At 43.0% G+C, this 9,555-nt stretch overlaps 2 protein-coding genes across 2 annotated transcripts in view; one reads left to right on the forward strand and one right to left on the reverse strand.

The window, feature by feature from the left end:
* bop1 (BOP1 ribosomal biogenesis factor) overlaps positions 1–7,513 on the reverse strand; it is a 55,176-nt gene extending 47,663 nt beyond the window's left edge. The window contains exons 1-3 of the mRNA XM_012818317.3: positions 7,268–7,513; positions 6,527–6,790; positions 1,210–1,380 (exon numbers count right to left, since the gene is read on the reverse strand). Of these exons, the coding sequence (XP_012673771.2) occupies positions 1,210–1,380; positions 6,527–6,790; positions 7,268–7,474 (642 nt within the window). The 5' untranslated portion in view covers positions 7,475–7,513. The remainder of the gene's footprint in view (positions 1–1,209; positions 1,381–6,526; positions 6,791–7,267) is intronic.
* Positions 7,514–7,747: 234 nt separating this feature from the next.
* Positions 7,748–9,555, forward strand: part of hsf1 (heat shock transcription factor 1) — a 13,554-nt gene continuing 11,746 nt past the window's right edge. The window contains exons 1-3 of the mRNA XM_012818310.3: positions 7,748–8,259; positions 9,062–9,170; positions 9,376–9,512. Of these exons, the coding sequence (XP_012673764.1) occupies positions 8,134–8,259; positions 9,062–9,170; positions 9,376–9,512 (372 nt within the window). The 5' untranslated portion in view covers positions 7,748–8,133. The remainder of the gene's footprint in view (positions 8,260–9,061; positions 9,171–9,375; positions 9,513–9,555) is intronic.

Consider the following 9,555-nt stretch of genomic DNA (forward strand, 5'->3'; position numbering starts at 1 on the left):
GCGGCAGTTAAACTTACAAGATGGACAACTCTTGAGGCAGTTAAACGGGATCCGTTCAATGGTTACACTTGAAAATATGCGCTGCTGTACTCTTAAGCAGCGGAGCCGACAACTAGAAGCCGGTGCTCATAAACACAACTGACCTTCGTTTTTTTTTCTCTCTAACTAATTAATCTCACATTTTGAAATTCATTCATCTAGATTCATCGTGATTAAAAGTTTGTTTTCTTCTAAAGACTAAATCTTATAAATTAACGAGTAATCACTTCAGAAAGCGTGTATTTTAGACACTGTTGTTTAATTGTATTTTTTTCGTGATCTCTCGCCATCAGCCAAGGAATGTATGCGAGACACAATGGTGCCCCTCGACGGTAAATCGTAAGAATTGTCCCCTGAAGCAATTCGAATCACCTCAGTCAGCCCACCGTCTTCAACTATGTTGATGGGCCGACAGTCACCCGCAACCTAAACTGCTACAGCGTTGGTAACCTTTTCACGGACTGGTCTAGTTAATTTCCTAGAGAAGTCGTGGAGTGGTGGTTGGCGACCATCTAACCTGGGACTGCTTTCTGTCGGGTGCTTTGCATTAAGGTGATAACTTAAACACGAGCTGCTTCTGTGATAGCTACATTCAGCTTGACAAATGCTACATACAACTTTAGTTTAGTCGATTGTTCTGTCATTTTGCCTCTTAAACAGAAACTTTCCGCCCAACAATCCCTCAGCTCTCTCCATCTTCAACTACCGTCTCGGTCTCTTCTATCTAACTGACTGCAGACAAGGGGCGGTTTCGTGCCATGGGTCAACGCGCACCGGAAGTAAACAAAGTTGCGTTAACTGCGTTCAAATATTTGATTGCATTAATCTCCGCCACAATAATCTCATAGAATAACGCGTTAACTTTGACAGCCCTAAAATAAATAAATTACACGCACACTTCGCAACAGAACATGCATTAGTTTTAATCGATGAAAAAATAATTTCATCGAGGAAATTCTTAATGATCAATTAATCGATCGTCGATTAATTATGCCCATCCCTAGTGACTGTAGAGCAAATGTTTTAAAACGGAGCATGCTTGAACACCTGTAGTGCAAAACACAAACGTAGTAACACTGTGGCACAAAGGACAGGGGTAACTTTGTAATTCACCTAATTTTCCTCAGATTAACATCCAAGTTTGACAGAGGACAAAGGGCATGACCTTACCTCCTCATCTGATGTGTCCTGGTCGTACTCATCTGTTCGAGGGATAGGGGTCAGTCCATTTTCTCTGCTGGCCTTCTTACCCTCCACTCCTTCTTCAGCAGTGTCTGTCTTCTTCTTCTCCTTCTTAGTCTTAATCTTCTTCATCAACATCTTGGTAGAATTCTCTTCAGGCTATAAACAAAAACAGAGAAAGCATTATTTTTCAAAACGTGGCCCCAACACTGGACATGCAACTAAGCTGAATAAGCAGAATTCAATCTGTCAGGCAACACGTGCTGTAATATTTTTTCTTGACATGACAAATATATTGTTCTGGAGAGTGATGGACGGCTTATGACTTTACAAGGACAGCAAACATTAGTGAACACAGCATAAAAGAAATTGTTTGTCATGAACAGTTTGGCACCGTAAAGATACGTGATTTCCTGCAAACGCTGAGCGCCAGCATTTGTGTCCTTTTGAGGGGGGGGGGGGGAAGCGTTAACTGCACGCATGTTTTAGGATTCACGTTCACTTTGCTTAGTGCGCAAACTTCCTCAGCAGTGATTTACACCCCAGCAGCCTGGAGAGCAGTCACTGGGAAGTGCACATCCTGCAGGGGAAGAAGGGACAGCACGGATGAAAGGATCCACCAAACCGCCTGTTATTCGCACGCGGCCATCACTCACGAAGGCCAAGCCGTCGGAGGCGCTCTTAACGGGGGAGGGGGGGTACATGTGGAGAAGAAGGAGGCTCTTTGAGGCTGGCTGGAGCTTCTCCCAGGTGACTCAGTCAGGCAGGTGAGCAACCTGTACTGATTTATGCCTCCTCTGCTCCCCCCTCCAATCCCCCCCCCCCCCAACTTTTTTGGACTGAAGAGCTAAGTGAAACACTTCCTCCCCTAAGCCCAGTTAAATCAACATCAAGACGAGTTGTGCAGTTTAATACAAAAATGCATGTTGACTCTCCTCAAGGGACTCAAAGTTTTTTTTTTTCCTTTTGTCCCCATCACCAACATTTTGACAAAAAAAAAAGATAAAAAAAGATAAAAGGGGAACAGAGATGTGTGACCACCTGTTTACTACAGCATGTTTTTTTTCCAGGAAATGTAGGGGGGAGAGTAAATCTGTCTATTCAAAAGCAAAGCCAAACGTCTCGTTATGGGGTGTTATAGTGCAGTTCTGTGTGGTCAAAACTGGACGCGGAGCCAGTTTAATCAGTTTACAGTAAAAAAAACACAATGGGGGGATAAAAGTTGTTCAGTGATTGGCCAAAGACAGGGAGGTGGGGGGAGGGCAATGACAGATGACTTGTCCAGATGACGTGCGACTGGCCAGCCAACAGCAAGAGGCTGACGGAATGGATCCAGTCAGAAAACAAGCTCCACCGGACTTCCAGCCGGGCCTGGCGCTCCGCCTCAGCGACCGCAAGCGTCAATCCAGATGAAGTGCGGGAGGCTGACGAAGGCAACAACGCCGGGTCAAGGGGGAAGTACGACCAAACAAGTCCCCTCCCGCACCCCCACTCGCATGTAGCAAAAAAACGCCTGTGACTTGGCCACGATTCGTTTCCAGTTTTCATCGCAGAAACTGCGGCCTAATTGATTTCTTTGCACTTGTGGACATCCGTTTTGAATCAGACAGTCTCCGGTGGCTCTTTGGGGATACACACACCCACGCGTACAGTACACCCCGACAAGGCAGACGCGCGCACAAACACATTCTCTCCCACTGGGCCTCCCTCTCGCTTGCTCACACACACACGTTAGCCAATAATTTGTTTTTAATGTGTGTTGGCCGGCGGTCCTGGGTTCTGCTCGGCAGAGGCGGACGGACTCAGGGCCCCTTGTTAGCCATTATTCTGTTGCTTCCTCTGAAGTGAGGCTGAATTATAGGGTGAACCAAGACAGAAACAATTGAGAGAAGATGGGCCGAGCTTGTTAAGATTCACACTGGCGCTCCGCAGCGACGCAACACCACTGCGATTCAAAACTTAAAAAAGTTGAAGGGGGTCTTCTCTGCCCCCATCCAACCCATCATCACTGAACCCCAAAACCCCACCAAACAGAAGACGTCATGTGTCCCGGCACACATGGAAGTGGCCCAGACGTGTTGGCGGAGGCAGGAACGCTCTTTGCGTGGGTGCCCTGGAGGAGTGAAGCCTTTCCTGGTAAGACGAGAGCTCTGCTGCTACGCAAGCCCCCCGCCCCCACCACACACACACACACACACACACACACACACACACACACCCGCCCAATCTCCCACCCACTCACACGCCACAAGTGTGAGCGCCAATACGGCCAGTGCTGCCGGATCTGAGAGCGGCTGGAGCGGTGCTGGGGGGAGTAGGGGGTGGGTGGTGGGGGGCTCCCTCTGGGGTCATAAAGCCTCCAGCAGCCACATCCACTTCAGCTTGCTCCGCATCAGGCCCCAGAACACTCATTTGGAGAGAGGGAAGGAGGAAAAAAAACATGAAAAAAAAAACAGATAAAAACAGACAGAAGGATAGAAAGAATGAAAGAATGAGAGAAAGAAATACAGAAAGACAAAAGCAAGACACTGAAAGATAGAAAGAATCAAAGAAAGAGAAAAAGACAAAAGAGACATAGCAAAAGAGAGAACAAAAGTGAGAAAAAAATGAGAGATAGAGAGAAGAAAGAATTCTGTGACAAAGAAATTATTGAAATTGAAATTATTATAATAGAAATGAATGCAAAAAACTAAATGACAAAAAAAAACAAGTTATTCTAACTGTCAAAAAAGACAGGGAACAATACTTCCTATTGTCTGCCTAGGCCTTGGCTACCTCCTCAAAAAACTCTTTAAGGTTTCAGACAAACCCCTGTGTCCTGTGATAACAATAGCACATGGCAGTCAAACATCTCCCAAACCCCCTCCACCCCATTCCACTCTGTAAAATATGCTTGAACATGCTCCATAACAGACTTCCACTTGTGGGACCACATGTAGCATGCGTGTTATGACCAATACGTGAACCACTGCCGGTCCTTTAAACGCACCTTCCTCATATTCCTCTGATGGCAGTAGATGCTGCGTGTGCAGTCCAACAGGAACAGCACTGGACGAGGAGAATTTCTGTCCTAATCTTCCTAGTCTCAAGGTGAGCTGACGCAATCAGATGAAGTCATGCCCCTGTCTGCTTGCAGCTGGAGAATTATGACTGAACCCTGTGACTGGACTAAGTGTTGTAAGAGGCTGATAAATGTAAAATATAGTAACCGTTTCTGGTAAGCACCTGGCCCAACCAATTAACTGTCTGTAATAATCAGTAACAGCACTAACAGAAAAGTCTCTGGAACCCTGACTTCATTCTTTTGTGTTACGTTTCCTGATGGCAAAAGCAGAGAAATGCCAGGGAGCGAGGCAGGGAGACAAAGAGAGAGAAAGATCAGGATAAGAAGTGATGAGGGCTTCCTTTTTTAGCCCCCATGTCATCAATCAGCCACTAGGGGGCAACAGACCGGGAACGTGGCCCTGATTTCACATGGCAATGAGAGAGTTCAGTGGATGAGTGTTATCCTGGTGCTGACAAATTATTTATTAGATGAATTTTCACTGGGATGTAATCTTAAAGCCCCAAAATGTGTAGCGGTCATCAGGGAATAAGAAATATGGTAGTTTCTGATGTAGTAATAAGGGATTAAGGAATGTGGTTTCATTGATAAATCAAAAATATCAACAATACAATTATGAATGAAAGAAAGAAGCTGTTGAACCGTTAAAGACCGACCAATCTTATTTTCAGATTCAAATGTTGTAACTTCAAAGGTCACTATCCCGCACCATGCAGGAATTTCCCTCCTGACAACACCACTGTCTCGGCGCGGATCTGGGATTGTCTCTCCGATATATCCACATGGATGAAGGATCACCATCTTCAGCTTAATCTGGCTAAAACGGAACTGTTGGTCTTTCCAGCCAAACAGGCCATACACCGCAACATCAAAATTGACTCCTTATCTCTTGCTCCTTCCAAAACAGCAAGAAATCTAGGTGTCATTATCGATGACCAACTAACATTCACTGACCATATATTGCCTCTGTCTTCCGGTCGTGCCGCTTGCGCTATTCAACATCCGCAAAATCAGGCTGTACCTAACCCTACCTGCTGGTACAAACCTTGGTGATTTCCCGCCTTGACTACTGCAACGCCCTCCTAACGGGCCTGCCGGCTTGCGTGGTGAATCCACTACAGATGATCAAGAACACGGCGGCGCGCCTGGTGTTCAACCAACCGAAGAGGGCACACGTCACCCCGCTACTCATTGAGCTCCACTGGCTGCCTGTAGCTGGTCGCATTAAGTTCAAGTCACTTACGCTTGCTTACAGAGTGATTGCTGGTTCTGCTCCAACCTACTTCAATGCTCTTGTAAGGGCAAATGTTACGCCCAGGATGCTCGCTCGTCTAGTGAGTGTCGTTTAGCACTGCCGTCTGTGCAAGTTCGGCAATCTAAACTATTCTCAGACTCTTCAGAGAGCACCTCCCTTCCTAACTTGCACTTCTACCAGTACTTAACTTGCACTTACAGTAGTTACATTCCTACACTTTTTTTCTATTTCATTTGTAAAATAGTATTTATTGTTACACTAGGTCTCTATTGCTTGTAGTTTGATTATTCTCTCCCTTGTACATCGCTTTGGATAAAAGTGTCTGCTAAATGACAAAATCTAAATCTAAGAGTAACATCAGGCTAAATGCCAATGCTACATCACCTTAACTATCTCTCAAACTACATCATTAACTAAATCACCACTTAAAGGTGCAGTCCGTGATTCTAATACACTTTTTTATCAAATTCAGTGAATTGCTCCATATGATCTTCTAGCTGCCTATTAACATATCTCCACTCCAGCCAATTAACATGTTGCTTCAGGAGTATGAACAGGAGGGGTGTAATATGATCGATAATTTGAGCTTAAATATCAACAACCTTTTGCCAGAATAACAGACCATACATTTAACCCCAGTTGACAATAATCTGACAATCAATTTATCAGCTCTGCATTTCCTCCAATAACTGGGGGTCGTACATGTGAAAAAATGTTCAGGTATTCTACAGCAAGTTTGGTCTTTAAAATGAACAAATATACTGGTACTACGACACCAGCACCACATGACATCCTATGAAGTGACCAGTACACAACCAACATTATTGAAGAGGGAAGGAATTCACAGGTATTGAAGGTTGTGAATTCAACCAAAACTGGCATGTCACTACCTAAACATAGCATCTAGTGGGGCGTCCCGTGCGTGTGACTACCTACACATTGCTGGTATTTTTACATTGTCCAATGAAGACGGTACTTCAAAATACCTCAGATTTTTTTGCATCTGTTTCGCCATCACTGCTCTTCATACCGTCTGCGTCAACGTCCAAACACTCATCAGATGAAACTTCGTCATCCTCTTTCAGATCATCGTCATCATCAGCATCATCTTCTTCATCGTTCTTCTCATCTTCATCTTCGCTGTCAGATCCAGAATCCTCAAGCCCAGAGAACACGCTCTCCTCACTGTCTGAAAGGTCGTCGTTATCTCCCTCAATGGCAGGACCATCCTGACCGTCAAATATAGGTAGCTGAACAACATCAGGACCAGAAACGTACATGAGTTATTGAGAAACGAAAAATGTACAGCACCAATAATGCTGGTGTGCATGTGTTAGCAATTATTTGCAAGTACAATCAATAAGGCGAATTAAACATAACAAATCTTGAACATTTTGGTTCGATTCAAAGCAAGTACTATAACTTTTGAGAAGTTTGTCAGCTAGCTAGCAGGCTAGTTAAAGTTGTCACGTTCAGTAACAATAATATAGGTTCGAGTAAACAAGCAATGAAGAGATGAAAATGCACACATCCGGTCACAGAAAAGGCAATACTACAACGGCTTACGCACTACAAAACAAATGTCTCAACAAGAAATAGTTAACGAGAACTAGCTAACGGTAAGACAACATTACAGTTGATCAGTTAGCTAACGTTAGCCTACAGGCTGTTTCCTTTTAACTTTTGCCATTTCGCTTATTAAAACTGTTTATATCCACGCATGATACCTGGTCATTGTCCTCTTCAGTGTTTTTTCGTTTTGTTGTTTCTTTTTTTGCTATACTCATTGTGTCTTCAGGTTTCTGCTCAGTTTTCGGGGCAGGCATGCTGAACTGCAAGCACCACACTGGCCATGTGGGTCTATAGGGGTCAAAGTTCATAGTTGATACGTAAACGCGATTGATTCCTACAGTATTTTTTTTTCTAACATACATTTTTTTTACATTTATTCATTTATTATACATTATATATGTGTATAAGGAAACACGTTAAACAGTTATCTTGAGTCGTTTGAAAATAGAAAATGTGTGTGCTGTAAATGCTCTAAGGGTTAAAGTTCAAAGGTAATACGCAGAAATATGTTGTTTTAAACAACATTTTTAGTTATGTGTTTTTTATATTTCATAAATTCGGAAACAGATTTCAATTTGAGTTTTAAGATGGTCAATTATATATTATTGTATTCGTTGTGGTGTATTTTTAGTAACTTTTCATCGATGATGTCACAAAATGGCGACTACCATGAGTATGTGCGACAGTTGTTTTCTACGCAGTTCGTAGAGATGTCGTTCTGATGGAAATTTCCACTTCTTCACTTCATCAGTTTTATGTATTTGGGTTTATGCATAAGGCAAAGTTTGAATTGACTGAAAAACAGGAGCGTTATAGACAGCGACCATTGCACTGTGAGCGAAAGCAAGGCGGATTCTGTCAAGGTTTCTTGGTATACTAGCTGACGGATAGCTTGCCACGACCGTATGCTGTAGCTAGCTTGGTAGCTACCTCGCTGTGCAGATATCATTCAGGATTTAATTTTCTCAGGGTGTTCGTGGTATATATAGATTGACTATTGACAGGGTTTCACTTGGCTGGCATGGAGTACCATGGTGGTGGATCTGGTGCGGTCTTGGTCAGCGGTAGTAATGTTCCTGCCTTTCTCACGAAACTTTGGACGTTGGTTGAGGATCCTGAAACCGACCCTCTAATATGCTGGAGTCCAGTAAGTAGCACGCTAGCTAGGTAACTCGTCACGTTTTCAAAGTTGAGTAAGTTTTAATAAAAGTGACTGCGGATACCAAAAGCCAGCTGAAAAACAGCTTTAATTGAGTAGGTTATTGTTTGATACAATTCACTTTATCTTCACATACTGTCAATGACATATGATAACCCCAAAGTAGTTGAAGTTTAATACCCAATCAGGCTAGCTAGCTAGCGACAGCTAAGTTATGTATCGATTAGAGGTAGGAGCTAACAGTCAGCATTAGCCAGGCTGGTTAGCTAACATTAGCTGGTCAACAAGCTAGTCAAGTGCCAAAGCTAGATACGTTCTATGTTTAATCGAGATGGTAAGTTTACAATAGATTATAGTCGGTTCGTTAGCTGTGCTCATGACGAGCTAGCCAGGGAAATCATTTATTAGTGCCCCACCTCTTGCTGTTTTTAGCATAGGTGAGTTGGTGGAAAACAAGGTGTCAGAGCAGAGTTGTGTTGATGTATAGGTTACCCTGATTATCTTCTTCTGAATACTCATGTTCGAAATAAAATGTTACACGTGAAAACACTATTACAAATACTGCCGTGTCTATTTCTGTCTCTAGCTTAAGAGAGAGGTCAGCTAAATGGTTGGTGTTTTTCTGTATCTCTTGATTTCTATACATTTTAAATTCCAATCCGTTTCGTTTCGAACCTTCTCACCTGTAACTAATAGTTGGCTAGAGAATAGCATGACTATAAAGATTTGCACAGTGACTATGATGCACAGTCATTCAGAGCAGTTGATTTCTGTTTCCCTTTCTGTTTAGAGTGGAACCAGTTTCCATGTTTTTGACCAAGGTCGATTCTCTAAAGAGGTGCTTCCGAAATACTTCAAACACAACAACATGGCCAGCTTTGTCCGCCAACTAAACATGTGTAAGTGTCATTCCCTGTTTCATTCTGTGTTGCACAGGAAAACCTGCAGATTAATTGATAGGTAATTTGTGTTGTATTCAAATTACAATTGTGTTGATGTTAACATTGATAGGAGATACACACATTTCTGCTTATGATCTTAAATAATCATGCAATGAAGTATTGTATTTTAATCCATCATATCTCTTTTCTGCACTTTTTGTAGATGGCTTCCGTAAAGTTGTTCACATAGAACAGGGAGGTTTGGTGAAGCCAGAAAAAGATGACACAGAATTTCAGCATCCCTATTTTATCCGTGGGCAAGAGCACCTATTGGAAAATATAAAACGGAAAGTTACAAATGTAAGTATTTTGCAAGTTCGTGTCCCTCTGTAGAAAATATGGG

The sequence above is a fragment of the Clupea harengus genome, chromosome 19 (assembly GCF_900700415.2).
Source record: "Clupea harengus chromosome 19, Ch_v2.0.2, whole genome shotgun sequence".
In the NCBI taxonomy this organism is placed as follows: Eukaryota; Metazoa; Chordata; class Actinopteri; order Clupeiformes; family Clupeidae; genus Clupea; species Clupea harengus.